Source organism: Pteropus alecto, unplaced genomic scaffold (assembly GCF_000325575.1).
Source record: "Pteropus alecto unplaced genomic scaffold, ASM32557v1 scaffold88, whole genome shotgun sequence".
Taxonomy (NCBI): domain Eukaryota; kingdom Metazoa; phylum Chordata; class Mammalia; order Chiroptera; family Pteropodidae; genus Pteropus; species Pteropus alecto.
This window is the reverse complement of record NW_006494611.1, coordinates 3682135-3702784: the sequence shown is the minus strand read 5'-3', so window position 1 is coordinate 3702784 and position 20650 is coordinate 3682135. Positions and strand designations below refer to the sequence as shown.

At 37.7% G+C, this 20650-nt stretch overlaps 1 protein-coding gene and 2 pseudogenes across 1 annotated transcript in view; 2 read left to right on the top strand and 1 right to left on the bottom strand.

Moving 5' to 3' along the window:
- The first annotated feature begins 6309 nt into the window (after positions 1 to 6309).
- Positions 6310 to 20650, top strand: part of EHHADH (enoyl-CoA hydratase and 3-hydroxyacyl CoA dehydrogenase) — a 45061-nt gene continuing 30720 nt past the window's right edge. The window contains exons 1-2 of the mRNA XM_006925799.1: positions 6310 to 6414; positions 13470 to 13573. Of these exons, the coding sequence (XP_006925861.1) occupies positions 6341 to 6414; positions 13470 to 13573 (178 nt within the window). The 5' untranslated portion in view covers positions 6310 to 6340. The remainder of the gene's footprint in view (positions 6415 to 13469; positions 13574 to 20650) is intronic.
- On the bottom strand, positions 8239 to 9551 carry LOC107196689 (annotated as a pseudogene).
- LOC112474259 lies at positions 11170 to 11288 on the top strand (annotated as a pseudogene).

Sequence of the window (20650 nt, the reverse complement as noted above, 5' to 3'; positions counted from 1 at the left end):
TCAAACTATCCCGCTGAATCTCAATTAGGATGCTTTTGCCTGATGTTACAGAAAACTTGTCACAGAGTGGGTTTTTTGGAAGTAGACACTGCTATGGACATGGAAAGATTTTTTCTTATTAGGAATGGACAGGAAGCAGATTTGGTCAGAGGAAAAATTTGAATTGCTGTTCAAGTCCAAGGAATCATTAGCCAACCTGAGAGGGAGCTCTAGAGTGAGTATTTGCCCTCAGAGTATCCTGTGTCAGGCTGAAATGGCCAGCCCTTTGTACTAGAAAGAGTCTGGAAGGGTGTGATCTCTAGCGAAGTGGCTCTCTACGTCTGAGGTGGAATCTGAAGAAGCTGACAGTTGAGACTGCCTGTTAATCACACCCTGCAGAGCTGCACAAGGAGTCCTTCCTCGAAGGGTAGGTTAGTGCATTTTTTCATCTTCCACAAAATGCGATACAAACCGGCTTAAACAATAAGGAGATATATTGACTTCTGTAACTGTACTGTTACGATAGGCATCAGGGTTGGTTACTCTAGTACCTCAATGATATCATCCAAGAGCACATTTATTTCTCTCTTTGCTCTGCCTTCAGTAGCATTTGCTTCAACTTGTGGCCAGCTTCCCTTAAGGTGGCAAATGGCCGTAGCAGTTCATCTACACATCTACATGCTGTGCACACTCTCAGAGGGGATGGACAACATTCAATAATTCAAAGGTGATGCTCAACCTAGAAAAGAGAAATATATACATTAGTTCTGGATTGGACACTCTAGTCTTTACAATTTTTATCTTTTCAACTTATATAGTATAGGGTTTTACATTAGTCACCATTAAATGTTATGCTGTCATAAACTCACCCTAGAATTCTGTATCAGTTAGGATAGGCATGGTAATACTGCAGTAAATAAACAACCCCAAACCTAAATGTCTTAAAACAAATTGGATTAACTTCTTACTCTGGGTCCGCAGAGGGCTCTGCTCATTGTAGTCACTCAGGAACCCAGGCTGATTGAACAACTACTGTCTTGAATGATGCCAGTAGCCAACCCAAAGGGAAAAAGAACTGAGTGAAGCTCTACCATGTTTGTTCACATTTTATTGGCCACAGCAATATCAAATGACCTCACTTCAAATGGGAAGGGAAGTACAACCTACTATGGTAAGAAGGGGAGAAAACGAGAATATTCGTGAATAGTACTGATGCCATTTACAAAGCCAGCTCTATATTTTAGTTCTCATTGACACAGACTCATCTAGAATTTAACTGTATCAATCCGTGGATAAAGTATAAAGCAGCAGGAAAATTCCTCGACGATTTCTCTCGTATAATTTCATTATAATGTGATTGATTATATTATATATATGAAATCCTTCTAACATTATTAGTTGCTCAATTTGAAAAATAATATAGTTCAAGGCAGAATCTAGTCAAGAACAGTGCAGTGAACTACAAAAAGCTTCCCTCATGAGAGTTTCTTAACCAAGGATGTGCACTAAAATTCCCTGGAGTTTTTTTAAACTTCTTAATTCACCCAGAATCAGAGTATCCCAGAGTGAGTGCCAGATGTGTACATTTTCAAAATGCATTCTTCTCCTTCCCCCTCTCTCAGTTAAGATCTACTGTCCCATAATTCTACAGAGCAAGAGACACGAAGGCAGGTACTGTGTTTGTTTTTGCTCACACTGCATTAGCAGTACCTAGTACACAAAACTGCTAAAAAATATGATTCGTTAGTTAAATATTTACTCATAAAACATAGTTATCTAATAGCCTACATCACATTCACAAGGATTCCATTATCTAACCTTGTTAAATCCCTCCAGGAATCTTAATACATTTCTTTTAACTTCCAGTGTATCTTCCAATCTTCTCAAAAACTGCAATAAAATTAATTTGGCATCTCTTGTTCTTAGTGAACACAATATATCTTTAATGATCACAACTGCCTTTTCATGAACCATCTCCTTAATGAATTATTCCAAAATTTTGTAAGGTATTGATTTAAAATTCACCAGTCTACAACATCTTTTAACATCTCTTTGTCTATTTAAAAATCAAAATATTTGCCCATCTTCAGTCTTCTGGCCCCTTTCCTTGTCCTTTGGATTCCTCAAAACTATAATCATATCAGCATAATCTCCAGGCTTAAACTCAAGGCACTTTGATGGGAAAATCTGGAAATATATAACAGATGCTAGAATATGATGATTCTATTAATGGAAGTTGAGTTATGCTAACTTGTTTTACTTTGACCTTAGCAATGCATAGTATATTAGTTTGCATCCTGTTTGCTATTCAAAGCAGATGAAAATATAATTCTAGAGGAAAGACATAATTCAATTTGATTCATCTTAAAGGACCATAAGACGAATAATGGCTAATAATATGATTATTCTTACTTAGTGCTTTTCATAAGCCAGACAGATTCTAAATGTGTATTCACTCACAAAGGGAGAAGACCATGCTTAATGAAAAAGATAGAACATAAATCATATTTAAGAACAACTAGCCTAATAATAATTTTTAAAATAGACAGAAATATTGGCAAGGATGTGAAGAAACTGGAAACCTCATATATTGCCGTATGGATAGTACGACAAACAGTTTGGCAGTTTCTCAGAAAGTTAAGCAGAGTTACCATATGAGCAAGCAATTCTACTTTTAGAATGGTTACGCAAAAATATGTACACAAAATGTTCATAGCAGCATTATGCAAAATGGCCCTAAAGTGGAAACAGCCCAAATAACCATCAACTGCTGAATAAACAAAATGTGGTATATATATACAATGAACTGTTCTTCAGTTATAAAAAGGAATGAAATACTGATATATGCTACAACATGCATGAATCTTGAAAACATTATGCTAAATGAAAGAAATCAGACACAAAGGGCCACATATTATATGATTCCATTTATATGAAATGTCCAGAATAGGCAAATCCATGGAGATAGATTAGTGTCTCTATTAGAGTAGATCAGCAGTTGCTAGTGGATAAGGAGAAAGGGAAATGGTAAGTAGAGGGTTTCTTTTCGGGGTGATTAAAATGTTCTGAAATTAGAGAGTGGTGAAGGCGTACAACCTTGTGACTATACTAAAAATTACTGAATTGAACACTTTAGGGTGAATTGTATAGTAAGAGAGCTATATTAATAAAAAGTTAATTATCCTTTAAAGAAAAGAGTAAAAGGAAAAAAGTCTTTATTGATAGGAAAAAAATGAGAGTAAACAGGAGTTAAAGAATTGCTAATGTGACTTGATTGATGACAGGTGCAGAATACAGAGAATAGATGGTAATCAAAGGGCCATTGACAAACATGAAGAGTGTCCCGAACAACCAACATAGTGAGGAATTAGAGAACTTTATCGCATGATAAATGGTGCTTCCTGAGAAAGGCCCTAAAAAGAGCAGGCTTAGGACAGACTTCTTAGCATCTTTAAATATTTGATAAAAAATCACTCTATTAAAGGGAGACTTAATGTATAGCAAAAGTAGAACCAGGAAATAATTGAGAACAAAAGTAGCATCAGGGAGTTAAGTCTTAGGACTTATTTCAACCAGCGAAGTTAATCAGAGTGACTGAGTCATTTTTACCACAGTTAGGCCTTCTGTAGGAATCCTTATAGCTAGCTTATCTTCATTATTAAGATACTGGATATACACGTGCATATGTGAAAGTGTGTATCTCCAAGGCTCAACATTTGAGCAAGCCGCTTGAAATTATAGAAATTGTAATTTACTGATATCAGTATAGTGAGAAAATTATTTAAATCTCGTGTTTTATTTCAACACTTATGTGAGCAGCTTTTCTCCTCAAACATCAGCCAACTTCACTGTGGAAAAGTGTACTCACTGCTCATTTCTTCACTGTATTAATTAAGACAGGTTGAAATTTTTAAACAAACAGACTCAACGTTCCTTCTTCTATACCAGTCCATGTTGGTTCCAGTCCATGGAGCTCCTCTCCTCCACAAAATCATTTGGCCCTATCCTCCTCTGGGTGTATCTCAAAGTACATGGGCAAAGGACATGAAAGAGAACATGTGAGAAAGTTTATCACTCCAGCTGGAAAGCAATATTTTGTGTTTGTTTCAGAAAAACCTGATTGGTTTATAAGGGAAGTCATGCCACTATCAAATCAAGTTTCACAACACAACACCCCGGCCAGGTTCCAGGGCTAGTAGATCACCAATACGGGGAAAGTCAAGTTTAGGTAGCCATCTCTATTCTTACTGTGAGTACATATTTGCCTGTTGTACCACACAAATTTCTATATTTCCATTCTTTTAAATTTTTTAGCTTTAATGAACCACTTCTGATCAACCGATCTATTTTCACAAATTGTATTACAATGACAGCAATGAAAGTGACATATTTAACATGCAAAAGCAATAACGTGCAAATGATGTAGAAGTGCCTTAGCAAAGAGGAATGGCATCCTGCTAAGTAGTACTTATTGAGACAAATTGAATGAAAAGACAATTTAAGACTATAACAATTCATCACCATCATCAAGCAACTGGCAACAGTCAATTGGTCTGCAAGCAGCAAGCAGCATGGTGGTATTTGCTAAAGTGGCTTGCCACACTTAGATTTGGCCCATAGGATCCCCAAAATAGATTTAGACAATGTATCATTTACACAGACAGCAAAAGAAAGATCAGCATGATATCAGCTCCCTGTGATGACACCAAACAGGAGGGGCTAAATGGCAGATGACAGAAACCACGTGTTGCTCTGTTGTTGAGAAGCAGGGCAGAGTTAGCACTTGCAAAAATCTAAGAGTGAATGCCCTCTTGAATTTTAAATTTTACAGAAGTTTGCAGCTATACCTAAGGGGTGAGGGTGAGGAATGAGGGAGTACAAAGCAACTGAAACTAGGGAGATAGATGAGAAATGACCTGTGTCTGATTCCTCCTAGATAAAGATGAGACTGCCTAAAAACGGCTCCACGCCATCCTGATCTCCCCTTGCTCCAGGAGGAGTTTCTGGCAATTCAGAGCTGTTAAACCTTGCTTGCCTACATGGCCTTAGTGGAGGCTTTCAAAGTTGCTAGGATGCCAAGGTGGAGTTGTTCCCCTAGAAACCAATATCTGAAATAAGAAGACAAAGCTGAATTTACTGCTTCTTGTAGTAACATAAAGCTGTGTTGGTCATGTGCAGTCTCTTGAAGCAGAGCAAACTGTTGAACTTACATCAAGGTTTTGGGCAAGGTGGAGTTCAGGGACTGGCAAAATTTTCAGAGGCATTAAAGAAGCTGGTTGTTGTTGATTGTTGGCACTCAGAGGCACTGGCCTGTTTGTGATCAGCTGGCTATTAGAGGTGAGGGCTGTCATTGACAGAATGCATCCCTTCTCACTGCTGCTTGTTTCCAGGGCTTCAAGGAAATTGGTACTGACCCAGGAGCTGGAATCTGTTATTTCCAAGAGGTAAGAGAATATCTATGACAATAGTCCTTAATCATCGTTAAAATTTATGAAACACCAGTGAACAAACTCATTCCATTGTTTTTTTGTCCTCTGAAACTTCCAGACTGCCTTCTGATCACTGGGCGGATCAGCAGAGGTGGATCACATCCAGAGAAACCTGGGGCCAGCGTGAACTTTTAGAGGAAAGGGTTTGGACCTTGCTTATCTTTAGTCTCCTACCTGGGCCTGGCAGATAATAGGTGCACAATTCATGGAAGAATGAACTATTAGCAATCACAATCCTAAGGAATGGCAGAAGAAGAAAAAAGAGGACCGGGCGGACGAGAGACTCGTAGATTTCCCTAGGTTGCGTTGTGACTGTTGTGTAAATACTTGGTTCATGTTAGTAGCATACCCACTTAGGCGAAATGCATGATGCATGCATTTTATGTTCCACGTTTGTGTCATATCGCTTAATTGTCAGGATATCAGACATCTGTCCCTGTTGTGGATCATGAAGATGAAAACTGTGATGAGAACAGCTCCACAATTTAGTGAACTCAGAATCTGAACAGAGAAGCACGTCTCTCTGGCCCAGAGAGTTGCAAACTTCGACTTCCTAGCAATTCCACCCATTTACCATCGTTCTCCTTGACGCACTTTGTGATGGGAGCAGGAGGGGAGCCAATAAAGTGACGAGGAGCGTTTGCAGAGGGCGGGGCTGGGGTCGGGGGAAAGGAGGAGGGCTGCAACGTAGGATCGGCGTCGGTGCCTGGGGGTGGCCGCGCGTGGCCGGGCGGCGGGAGGCGGCGCTGGGCACGCATTGACCGAGGGGGCGTCCCACGTGATGGGGCAGGCCCAACTTGCCGGGGAAAGTGGAGCACTCAGGGGCGCGAGGCAGAGGCTGGGGCTGAGGCGACCGCGGTGACTGAGGAAACATGGCAGAGTACCTGCAGCTGAGGGACGACTTGGCACTGATTCGCCTCCGAAACCCGCCGGTCAATGCAATCAGGTAACGGACTTGGTCGCCTTCAGCCTGGAGACAGAGGGGCCTTTCGCGCCTGCTTGCTCTCCAGGCTTTGGTTCTCCCCCGCTGGTTTAAACGGAGAGACACTGCCTCAGATTGAACTATAGGCATGCCAGGGCCTTTTAAGTAGGTCAACTTGGTTAATTTTCGCAGAGAACTCTCATGCCCATTTCACTGGGAAGGAAACCCATTGTAGCCGCCAGCCTCCCGGATAGACACACAGGCCACCAGAAATCAGTAAGTTATAGGGAACACACTCTTTATTCAGCCAGCTGGGTTTACCAGGGGTACACAGACCCCAAATTAAGCAGCCCCGAAATGCAGAGGTACAGGGTTTTTAAGCCCTAAACCCCATTCTTCATCCTGTTTGAACACACAAGTCTATTTTTCTTCTTTTTACTGTCAACCCACAGGTCGATTGTGCAAGCAGGGGTTACACAAGAAGCAGAAAGCTTATTGGATGTTATGTTTCCATAGGTAACATTGATAGTCTATGTTCCTATGTTCCTATGTTATGTTTCCATAGGTAACATTGATAGTCTATGTTCCTATGGGCGGTAGCCCAGCAGTAATTTTTCAGCCAGCCTAGAGGCAAACAGATGGCTACGAAGATGAGAAGCTGGACTCTGGACTCGAACTAGGTTTACCTATGCCAGCTTGGCGCTGAGCCCTTCTGCTTGCTTGCGGCTTTGACTTCTCAGGTGTAGTTTCTATTCCAAATGTCATAGTGCAATGCTGGCTGGACCTTGATCCTTCACTTCCCAACCTTGAACCCAGTTAACTGCTACGTATGTGACTAAAGGCTTTAGGAATCCGATAATGTGGCTTCACATTTTTAAAAACTAGTAAAGGTCCCCATTAATGAGAATGCATTGAGTAAAGAAGAATTGTGTCCTGGCTTAAAAATGCAGTTCAGTCTCCTGAACAGTTCTGAACTTCAAGGTCTTAGTGCTTCAGTGGAAGATCTGTCAGAATGAACCTATTAAATAAGCACTTTCTGAAAAATACTGTGTACTTTATCTTCGTTTAATTCATTGTGGAGTACCTTTCTTGTTAAACTCCAACCCAGATTTGTGCAGTGTACTTACAGCATTACTTTTAAAAGTGAAATTAATGCTGCTTTTTTGGAAATTAATGAAGTTATTATATAGGTTTAGTTCTCTCATAGCTCTGAAAAAAGTATATCTATCAGCCTAGAAATAAGCCACTCATCCACAGGGAGTAAAATTAACAGAAATTATAATTTACAATGAATATATAAAGTATATAGAGAAAGACTTTTGGTTAAAATTCTTATCACATGCTGCTGAAGCAAAAAAAAAAACAAAAACAAAAACAAAAACCTCAGCAAAAGGAAAAAAAGGCTGAAATGAGGAGACCTGCTAATTTTTTTCCCTTTAGAATTATTTTATTAAATCATAACTCCTAACTCTACACATGCACTTAACTCTACACATGCACTTAAATTTTTAAAGGAAAACGTTATGTCTTATTACACCATGATCCTGGCTAATAGCTTTTCAAAACTTTGAGAAAAATCTTACAAAAGGTTTCACATGTCACTTGAAACTTACAAATTTAACATTATCAAAGAAGGAATGCTTCTACGCTCTTACCAAGACCACTAGAAAGAAACAATTAAAAAGCTAAGAAACTGTCTCGAAGGCATTTTTTTTTTTTTTACAATCCTTCCTCCACAGTAAAGTAATGTTATTAAATAATCCAGTCCATTCACAAAATGGCTCTCTGCATCTGCTCTGGTGTCTTCTGCATCTGCTCTGGTGTCATATCACTGCATACTTATGCATGACTGAGATAAGAATTTCCTTAACATTGTTATTTCGATAACCTGAAGCTTTTCTGTTATCTCTGGGCTCTCATCCTCTCCTATTGATACAGTGAAGCCCATGGCAAATAGGAAGAAGCTCAATATTGGATTCTCCCTCCATAACCCCCACTTCTTCCACATCCTCCAGGACCATAGTTTCCTCCACCATATGATCCTCCCATGTTCCTGCTACCACCAAAATTTTCACTCTTCATTGGTCCAGTTAGAAGGTTGCTGGTTGTAATTTCCAAAATCATTAAAATTTCCTCCTCCATAGTTGTCATAACTGCCTCTGTTGCCCCCACCCTGGTTGCCATATCCAGGTCCTCCACCACTATATCCTCCTCTTCTTCCTCCATAACCAGGGCTACCTCCATAATTGCCACCTCCAGATCCTCCTCCATACCCATTATAGCCATCCCCAAATCCATGACCGCTTCCATGGCCATCAGATCCTCCTCCAAAGTTACTTCCCCGTCCTGGTCCAAAATTTCCACTGCCACCGTGAGAATCTCCAAAACCGAAGTTGCCTCCTCTTAACACTTCTAGAACTTTGAACTTCCTGCATCTCTTGTCTAAACAAAGCCTTTCTTACTTCTGCATTATGACCATTGATGGTACGTATGGTATTTCTGCAACACAATCTTATCCGCAGGATCATGGTCATCAAAAGTAACAAATCCAAAGCCTCTTTTCTTTCCAGACTGCCTATCAATAATAATCTCAATGGTATCAATTTTTCCATATTCCTCAAAGTAATCTTTAAAATGATGTTCTTCAGTATCTTCTTTAATCCCACCAACAAACAGCTTCTTCACAGTTATGTCGAGCCCCTGGCTTTCCAGATTTCTCTCTTGCAACAGCATGTTTTGGTTCAACCACTGTCCCATCAATCGAATGAGGTCTTGCAGCCATGGCAGCATCGACCTCAGCCACGGATGAAAAAGTTACAAAACCAAATCCTCTCGATCTTTTGCTTGCAGGATCTCTCATTACCACACAGTCTGTAAGTTTCCCTCATTGCTCATAGTAGTTCCTCGAACTTTCTTCTGTAGTTTCGAAGTTCAAGCCACCCCTTGAGTTCACGGAACTGTTCCTTTTCTCTCTCTATCACGGACTCAGTCGCTTCAGTCCGATTTCCCACAGGCGAGCGAGATGAGAAAGATCTCCGCGGTCGAACGCGAACCGGACTCGTCCTGGCCCTGTAGTGAAAACTGCTGCCGCTGGAGAAATAACATGCTAGGAGAACCTCCGCACAGCAAGCCGGCGCTGCTGCTACTCGAGACCGGATCATTTTAACTGAATTTTTATCCTGTCATCAGATTCGATGTTATCAGTATTAATACCATAATATGAATTATTGCATTTAATAATACAGAAGAATTGCAGCAGTAAAATCACACAAGGATGATATGTTCACTTGCCATTCTCAGACAAAAGCAAGATAGTCGTTATTTTGGTTTTGATGAAGAAAATATAAGTAATATGCTTATATATCAATTTTGGACTTGTCTATATTCTAATTAGAATTATTAGATATTCAGACTGTCTGCCTCAACCTCTGCCCGTAGTGGGAAACCATGCCTGTTAAGAACTTGAGAGGAAAAATTCCAGTCTAATACCCATAACTAGGGAGATTTTCTTATAACTAGTTTTAATGTTTATAGTATTCAATCCATCCCCACTCACCTAGTAGGAGAAAGTGTTAGTTTCTACCTCATAAAAGTTGTTGTGAAGTTTAAATGCTGAAGATTATAAATTGGCATTTAATAGATGTTAGCTATCATTATTTCTATTAAGCAGAGGCTTGTTACAAGTCCCTGCCAACAGGCCCTGCTGCTCAGGATTCATTTCAGCTTCCTCGAGATTTCCCTCATTTAGCAATAAATACTTTCCTACCCTTTTCTCTATCTGCTTCTGAAGTTCTATTTTAAGTAGAGGTGTACATACCAGCATGTTCCTCCAGTTTAACAGGTTCTCAGTTTTGTTTTGTTTTGTTTTTGCTTTGAACTTTCTTCCATTTTCCATTTCTATTTCTAATTTTATGTGGAAAATTATCTCTTTCTAGCTCACTGAGAGAGTCTTATTTGAATAGTTTGGAGGCCCAAACAAATAGTTTAAAACCTTCTTTGCTAGTTTAGCCAGCCATATTTCCTTCAATGCAGATGAACGCCAGTCCTCTTTAAAAATATAGGACATGCCTGATTACTAGGCCTCCCTCCTAACAACGGCTTTGACACTTTTTTTTACTGTAATTCATATGGTCTGACATCCCATGTTTTACATAGCAACCTAGGACACACACACACGCAAATACATAACTGAAAACAAAGTTTCATGAAACAAAACTTATTTGTTATGATGCCGGAGAGCTGGATGAGGATGGAAGTCTAAAAGAGGACTCAGCCCGGAGCACCAGTGACCAGGTTCTTGTCTTATGCCATGAGAAAAAATTCAAGGGCAAGACCAGCATCAAGCAGGAAAGCACAAGGTTTATTAAAGTGGAAGTACACATTCAAGAAGGAAGTGCCAACAAACTCAGAGCCCGTGGGCAAGTCACGCCAAAGATGTCTGGGTTATTTGCTTTTGTTTTTCTTGGGGGCAGGGCCCAGAGACATGGTACTGATGTGGCTTCATCTCCTTCCAGTAGCTGGGGAGCTTGGTTTCTCCTTCTTTCTCGTTTGGTGTTTCTGGAACTGTCATGACATTGGGTACATGATGGGAGCCATAGTATTTACAAGGTGATGTTATAATGATATTATGATTTACTAAAGCTGGGAAAAGGACAAAAGAATTCCAGAGGCTTTTTTTGGAGGGGAGGAGACGTCTCAAGGCTACCTATCCTGCCTCAGTTTTATAGTTTGATATATTCTAGTTTCTCTTCTATTTCTTTGTTTTTTTAAAAAATGCTGGTCTACGGCCATGCTACCCTGAACAAGCCCGATCCCATCTGATCTCGGAAGCCAAGCAGGATCGGGCCTGGTTGGTACTCGGATGGGAGACCACCTAGGAAGACCAGGTGCTGTAGATGTAAAATAATAAAAATAAAAAACTAAGAGATTGTAAGCTGACAAGGTCCTTGCAATCTGTGAGGTCAACCAAGGGTTGCCTCACCTAAAAATAAACAAACAAACAAATAAATAAATAAATAATGCTAGTCAGAAGCCACAAATTTGATTTTATGACATTAACTGAAAAAAAAAAAAACTGTCACAAAAGACCTCCTATAGTCACAGAAACTAAAGAATTTTGGTCAGCACTCATGAACTGTTATCTTAACTCCAGACTCCATTTCTCCAAACCTGACAATATTAAGGGGAGAAAATAATTTCTTAATCTCTGTGACCTCGACATTGCTACCAGGCTGTGGTCGCTTTTGCTTGGCTTGAATCTAGTAAAGCTACATAATTACAGCCGTTTTCATTTTTCCTTTTTTCTTGTGTTTGATTTTGGCAAAATTAACAACATAAGAAATAAAAGAGTAGGGGCTGAGTGAAATGGGAAAAGCCAGCCTCGTTTCCTTAGTGGCACTGATTAAGCTCATTTTGGCTAATTTTGTAGCCATCATTTACCCAGAAAGAAATATGTGTCTTTTGAACTTTTCAGTATTATGGATGGTTCAGAATCTGTTTTTCATTAACATAGTTGGCTTCTAATTAGCCAGTCGAAGGCAAAAGGTTTGGTTTAATTTTATCTAGGTTAAATGATGAAAAGTAGGTGAAAGGGCAATTGTCTCCTTTATTCCATGAATTTTAACTTATAGTTGCTGGTCTGAACAACCTCGCTTTTATAAAAGTTTGTTGTTGTTTTTCATTTCATATTAATATGTTTTTTCACTCTATATGCTAAAGAACAGACATTTTACCCAGCATACTCAGAATTCCAAGGCAAAACTGATTAGACTGGTTCTATCATTTTTTCTATAAGCAGTTCCTTACCACTTTTCCTAGGTGTTCCTTCTTCACTATCCCTTGGCATTTAACGATCCCCTGCTTCTTGGCAAATTCTCCTCTCAGCCTTTTTGACTGGGCTACATTGGTGCTGAATCACTCTGCTGAGCCTCTCCTACTTCTTAAATGAAGGCGTATTCAGAAGATCTACTCTCAGCTCTCTTTTCTTTTCCTTTGGCAGACTCATTTAATCTTGGCTTTAACTATCTTCTCTATCAATGGCTCCCTCATCTGCTGAAACTTGGCAAAATCTACTAAATGCCCTGCCTTTCCCAGACCTGGACTTTACCCCTAAATTAATTAGGATTAGGTTTGGCTGTCAATGACAGAAAACTCAAAATCATAGTGGATTAAACAAGAAAAAGTTGATTTCTCTCATAGCAGTGTCCTAAATGGTGTGGCTGCTCCACGATCATCAGGGACCCCAATTCCATCTATCTTCTGCTCTGCCATCCTCAATACATGGTTCTACCTCTTGGCCCATGGAGGCTGCTCCCAATCTAACCATCACATCTGCATTCCGTCCAGGAGGAAAGAAAAAGAAAAAAGCATACCCAGTCCTTTAAGGACTCTTCTCGAAAGTTGCGTATTCCAAATCTGCTTATATCCCATTGGCCAGAACTTAAGGTCTTGGGCTGACCTTACTGCAAAGCAGGCTGGGAAATACATGTAGTCTTTATTTTGAGCAGCTACGTATCCAAGAAAAAACCAGATGTTTAATACTGTGAAGAAGGTAGGAAGGAAGAATATTTGAGGTAACTTGGAGCCCCTGCCACATCTCTGTTTCTTTTAGAATATTTCAGTTTTCTTATAGTTTGCCAATATGACAAATTGAAAGTAATTTTCCCCCCTCTGAACGTCTACATCACTTTCTTTGTGTCTATAAAGCATTCATCTTAGTGTGATATTTTGTTAGACATATTTTGTTCTCCCTAGGATGTTACAAACTCCTTTCACTGTACCTAGAAAATATATAATGATATTTAAAAATTAATCAGTGCCAATTTTAAGTGTTCAAAGTTACAGCAGAGTGCAGGAAAATACTACCTTTAAAAAAGTTTATTTATTTATTTAAGTAGCTCAGTGCTTAATTCACAGTAGATACATATTTATTGATCAAATTAGTGAAAGCTTAATAATAAGTATCTAGGGTTTGGACCCATTGTGTATGTGTTTAAATTTTTATTTTTAGAAAAGGAAAAATCTCTGAGATGGTAGAAATTTAATTCTGACTAATTTTAGTATAATTTTTTTTCTTTTAGTGTGGCTGTACTCGAAGGAATAAAAAAGGGACTGCAGAAAGCTTTAACCAACCCTGCAGTAAAAGCCATTGTGATTGGTGGAGCAGATGGCAAATTCTCTGCAGGTAACTGGTGTCTAACCTTCTCCCATTATCTCTGGAATCCAGCCACAGACTGAGATTAGTATTGCGTTAGCTGTACCTCCGAGTAATATGTTAGTATTGATAATGGATATGGGACACTTGAGTGGGAATGAGAAATATTGTGGAGAAAGAGACAGAAGTCAAATAGAGACCCAGAGAAGAGTTTGACTATACTCCCTTTTATATTGGATTGGGCCTTTGGAAGACATTTAGTTGCAGATTTGATGGCTCTTATACCTGCTCTATGTATTATCTCTACCCTATGTGAACTTGAGCAAGTTCCTTTGATCTGAACTTCAATTTCTCTATTTATAAAATAGACACAGTAATGGCTATCTTAATGGGTTTTTGTGACATTAAATGAGATAACATATCCGAAAGCCTCTAGTACAGAGCCTGAATGCAGAAGATGTCCAATAAGTGTTATTTTTTCATTTCACGTAGTCTTGAAATAGAGTTTATTTTTCTTCTGGTTATCATCTATCTCAGTGACCATGTTACTCTTTATTGGGTTATTCTGTGAAGATGCAAAGATATTGTCAAAATATGGCGAAAGTGTCCAAAATGGTGATTTGGTGGTATTTGTGACACCATTCGTCTTTTCCCAAATGAATATATTATACTCTTTGACAAAGTCACATGGCTATGAGGGCCTATGAAATCTCACTGTCACCAGAAGAATATAATGTATGTTAATTATAGCCTGAGAAAAAATAGATACTGGAATCATCTGATAATCAGTATAATAATTATCTTTTATGTTGCCTGCTATGTACCAGTCCTGTGTAGGTTATTTATTTATTAATAATGAAAATAGTAGTATTTTTATACTTATTATATTTTAGTCCTTAGTAACTTCTATAATCTTTATTTCCAGATGAGAGATTGAGCCTGAGAAAGGTTAAAATAGTATGCCAAACATTAACCAGCTATTAAATCGCTTACTCAACTGTTTGAAAACTTAAGTTTGGAAGCCCAAGATGGTGATTTTGAGGCGTGAAGAGAGGGATCAGAATTATGGAAAACTTGATATTTCTTTGTCAGTAAGGAGATAGAAGAGGGAATATAGTTAGAGTTCAGGGCAGAAAGAAATTATTCTCTTAGAAAAGCATTAAGAATTATGAGATTTGACTTAGCAGATTTACATAAAACAATGTACCCAACAATTGCAAAATATACATTCCTCTCAAATCTGCAACATTTACAAAAATTGACCAGATATTGGACCATGAAAGCTTATCTCAATAAATTTTATTTATAATATGTTCTCTGATAACCATGCAATTAAATTAGCAATCGATAACAAAAATATAACTGGAAATTCTCATATGTTTAGAAATGAAATTGCTATCTTAATAACCTTTGAGTCAAGGCAGAAGTCATAATAGAATTTAGAAAATATTTTGAACTGAACAATAATGAAAACACAACCTATATAACTTCATGAATGCAGATAAAGCAAAACTTAGCAAAAAACGTATAGCCTTATATATCAGGAAAGAAAAAAGACTGAAACATAATGAACTGAAATCTGTATCAAGAAACTAACAAAACAGTAATATAGATCCAAATGAAGTAAAAGGAAGAAATAATAAAGAGAAATTAATGAGATATGAAACAAATGTGAATCGAAAATATCAACAATGTCAAAAGTTAGTTCTTTGAAAGACTAATAAAACTGACAAAGCTCTGGAGAGATTGATCAAGAAAAAAAGAGACAGCAAAACAATGTATATAAGTGCTGGAGTGATGTCAGAAGCATGGATCTCTTCCCTTGAAATAACAATAAGGGAGGAACATCTAAAACTCAACAAATAACACCCAACCTGCACACAGGCATGTCTGAGTGATCTGTGCATAAGAGCTTCCAGAGTTCGGAATCATGGTAGTCTTGAAGTAGTAGATTGGGAGAAAAAAAAAGCTGCCAGATGCAGCAGCCGGAGCTCCCTGCAAGATGAGGAGGAAGGAAGAAATTGCTGCCAGTTTCCAGAACAGCCCTGCCTGAGGGTTCAGCGAGTTCCACGGAGCAGAGGCCAGGGATCAGTGCAGAAAGCAGAATGGGAACTAAGTGTGAAGGGGCAACAGCTGTGTCTTAGCAGCCATGATCGCAAAGTAGGAGGCTGAGACATAGAGACTAGCAGCAACCCCCATCCACCAATCCAGAGTGCACCTTCCCTCCACCCCATATCCTCCCAGATCTAGCATCGAGGATCCCCAGGGGAATTTGAGCAAAAGGTACCAAAACAAAAACCCACTATCAGTACCACTGACAAGGGCTGGGACCGAGGGTAGCGACTATGACTTGAATATTTAATTTATTAGAGAGAAAAAAGGCATTATTAGACTTAAAACAGAGATCTAAGAGGCTTGGACACCACCTACTGGAAACCAAAAGAAAAACACCTTATCAATAGACTAAAGAAAGACCTTTATGTAATAAAATTTCTTTCTGAGAAAACAAAGCAGAATAAACTCCCATTAATGTCCAGGCAGAGAAATTGTCCATCAAATACCATGAACAACCAGGGTGACAATGCAGCTTAAAAAGAAAGAGAAAAATCTCCAGAAAATATGCTTAAAGACATAGAAATATGCAATTTAAATGACAGAAAATTCAGGATTGCACTTCTGAAAAAATTCAATGAGATGCAAAATAATTCAGACCAACAATTAGAAGGAATTAGAAAAAATTAGACCAGCAAAATGAGTTTTTTAGCAAGGAGATTGAAACCCTAAAAAAGAACTATATAGAACTTCTGGAGATGAATAACACACTAAAAGAGATGAAGAGTGAAATAGCAAGCTTAGGATATAGAGCTGACTAGATGGAGGAAAGAATCAATGATACTGAAGACAGAAATCTTGAAATTCAGAAGGAAGAAGAGAAAGACCAAAGAATGAAAAATAATGAAAGAGAAATACAAGAACTAGCTGATACCATCAGGAAAGGCGACAAAGGAATAATGGGTATACCAGAAGGAGAATACAAGGAGAAGGGATCAGAGAGCATGTTCAGACAAATAGTTGACGAGAACTTCTCAAATCTAAGGAATGAGCTGGAGCTTCAAATCCAGGAAGCTAACAGAATACCCACTTATCTCAACCAAAAAGGCCTTCTCTGAGACCCATTATATTAGAATTATAAAAAAATTAATGACAAAGAAAGAATTCTTAAGGCAGCCTGGGAAAAGAAGACAGTAGCCTATTAAGGAAACCCATCGGTCTATCTTCAGATTTCTTAGCACAAACCTTACATACAAAAAGAGAGTGGAACCAAATATTCAAACTATTAAATGAAAGGAGTTACCAGCCAAGAATAATGTATCCAGCAAAGCTCTCCTTGAGATATGAAAAAGAAATAAAGACTTTTACAGACATACAAAAGTTGAGGGAATTCTCCACTATGAGGCCTGAATTACAGGATATACTGAAAGGGGTCAGCCCACCTGAAACAATATGACAGAAAGAAACAAACAAACAAACATGAGTATGAGTAAGATGACTAGCAGGGAGACAGAAGCAGAATAGTGCAACTCTTATTAAGAATAGGTTATTATAAACTTAATAAGAAGAGAATTGCTATGGTGAGATAGAAATGAATGTTCAGAATACATAGGGACAATTTGAGACAACAGTACCAGAAAAGGGGAAGAATCAAAGATCCACATTCTCAAAGGGAAATGGAGATAAGGCACACACAGAAAAAAAATGGACTACTGTATACATATAACTATCCTTTACATATTCTTAACGGTAACTACACACCAAAGATCCAGAACCGAAGTACATAACATAAAACAAGAACCATAGGGAAAATCCACAAAACTCAACCAAATTAAAATAACAGAGATAAATGCAAGGGCAAGGAAACAATGGAAAAACCAAGCTACCACAAAACAAAAGATAAAATGGCTCTAAGAAAACCTTATATTTCAATAATCACCCTACATATAAATGGACTGAAATCACCAATAAAAAGGTACAGAGTTGCAGATTGGATCAAAAAACCAAAACCCAACCATGAGATACATCTCAGTTCTAAAGACAAATATAGACTCAGAGTGAAAGGGTGGAAAATGATATTTCAAGCAAATGGCACTCAGAAAAAAGTGGGAGTAGCGGCACTAATACTGGATGAAATAGACTTCAAAATAAAAAAGGTAAAGACACTGAGGGACACTTCATAATGATAAAGGGAATCATACATTAAGAAAATATAACACTTATTAATATCTATGCTCCCAATCAAGGAGTCTTGAAATATATAAAGCAATTATGAACAGAACTAAAGGGAGAAACTGACCAAACCACTATCATAGTAAGAGACCTAAATACCCCACTGTTGGAAATGGACAGATCATCCAAACAGAAAATTAATAAGAAAATAACATCCTTAAATGACAAATTAGACCAATTGGACATAATCAACATTTACAGAGTCTTCATCCCCAAACAACTGCTTATACATTCTTCTCTAGTGCAAATGGAACATTCTCAAGGAAATGCTGGGACACAAAACTGACCTCAAGTATAAGAGGATTGAAATCATACCAATCATATTCTCTGATCATAATGCTTTGAAGCTGGAGATCAACTGTAAAAAGAAAGTGGGAAAACCCACAAATACATGGACATTAAACAACATGCTGGTGAAGAATGACTAGGTCAGAAGAAATAAAAAGAGACATCAAGAGATACATAGAAACAAATAACAATGATAGTAAAACATATCAAAAGTTTGGGACATGTCAAAAGCACTAATGAGAGGAAAGTTCATATAGTTACGGGCCTGTCTCGAAACACAAAAATGAGCCCAAATAAACAACCTGATACTTCATCTTAAAAAACTAGAAAAAAAAGAACAAATGAAGTCTCAATTCAGCAGAAGGAAAGAAACAACCAAAATTAGAGCGGAATTAAATGAAATTGAAAACAAAAAGACAATAGAAAAAATAAATGCAACAAAGAGCTGGTTCTTTGAGAAGATTAATAAAATTGACAAATCCCTGGCTAGACTCACTAAAGAAAAAAGAGAAAGGACACAAATAAAATCAGGGATGAAAGAAAAGTTGCGACGGATACCACAGAAATACAAAGGATCATACAAGAATACTATGAAAAAGTAGATAACGCCAAATTTGACAAACTAGAAGAAATGGATAAGTTCTTAGAAAAATCCAATCTTCCTAGACTGAATCAAAAAGAACTGGAAAACTTAAATAGACCGATCAGTATGGAAATTTAAACTATCATCAAAAACCTACCAAAAAGTAAAAGTCCAGGACCAAATGGCTTCATCAGTGAATTCTACCTAACATTCAAAGAAGATTTATTTATTTATTCTTCAAAACTTTTCCAAAGAATCGAAGAAGAGGCAGTACTTGCTAACTCATTTTATGAGGCCAATATTACTCTGATACCAAAACGTGGTAAAGATAGCACAAAAAAAAACCAGCATTTCTATAATAATGAATTGTCAGAAAAATAAATGAAAAAAGAAAAAAACAATTCCTTTTGCAATTGCAACAAAAAAAATAAAATACCTAAGAATAAACCCAGTGAAGCATGTGAGGGACCTATATAATGAAAACCATAAGACTCTATTCAAAGGAATTGAAGAAGACACAATGAAATGGAAAGATATTCCCCGTTCATAGACTGGAAGAATAAACATAGTTAAAGTGACCTTATTACCTAAAGCATTATACAGATTTAATACAATCCCCATTAAAATCCCATCAGCATTTTTTAAAGAATAGAACAAAAAAATCCTCAGATTTGTATGGAAGCACAAAGGACCAAACCCTCAACCAACATTATATTTAATGGTGAAAATCTAAAAATCTTTCCTCTAAGATCATAAACAAGGCAAGGGTGTTGACTATTGCCACTGTTATTCAATATAACATTGGCAGTCTGAGCAAGTGCAATCGGACAAGAGAAAGATATAAACGACATCCGAATAGGAAACAGAGAAAAAAGAACAAGACTGGAGATATTACTCTGCCCAGCTTAAAATTATACTACAAAGCAACAGTAATTAAAACGGCATGGTATCAGCAGAAAAACAGACACATGGACCAGCGGAACAGAATTGAAAGTCCAGAAGTAAACCCCCATTTATATGGGCAAATAATTTTCAATAAAGGAACTAAAAACATACAATAAAGAAACAATAAGCAAATACAGTAAAGTCTCTGGATGGAAAATCAACGTTCAAAACCCATAGCGTTCGTATACTCTAATAATTGTCAAAAAGAATAAAACTAGGCTGTTGTCTATCACCACAGACCCAGATTAGCTCAAAATGGATTAAGTACCTGAATATAAGACTGGAAAAGTGGAAAAAATAATTCCTTTTACAATTGCAACAAAATCAATAAAATATCTAGGAATAAATTTAACAAAACATGTGAAGGACCTATATAATGAAAACTACAAGACCCTATTAAAAGAAATAGAAGAAGATACAAAGAAATGGAAAGATATTCCATGTTCATGGATTGGAACTACTGTCAAACTAAAAATCTTCTGCACAGCAAAAGAAACTGTCGACAAGACAGAGATGACCATCCAAATGGGAAAATACATTTGCAAGCAACGCCTCCGATAAGGACTTAAAATCCAAAATATACAAAGAACTCACACAACTAAATAATAACAAAAACCAAACAATCCAATTAAAAAATGGGCAGAAGACCTGAACAGACACTTCTCTCAAGAAGACATACAGATGGCCAACAAACATATGAAAAAATGCTCAACTATGCTAGCTATTAGGGAAATGCAAATCCAAACCACAATGAGATACCATCTCATACCTGTTAGAATGGCTGTTACCAACAGGACAAGTAATAATGAATGTTAGAGAAGATGTATAACCCATATTTATATGGGTAAATAATTTTCGACAAAGAAGCCAAAAACATAGAAGAAAGAAAAGCCTCTTTAATAAATGATGCTGGTAAATTTGGAAAGCTATCTGCAAAAGAATGAACCTAGACTGTTGTCTATCACCACACACCAAAATTAACTCAAAATGGATTAAAGACTTGAAAC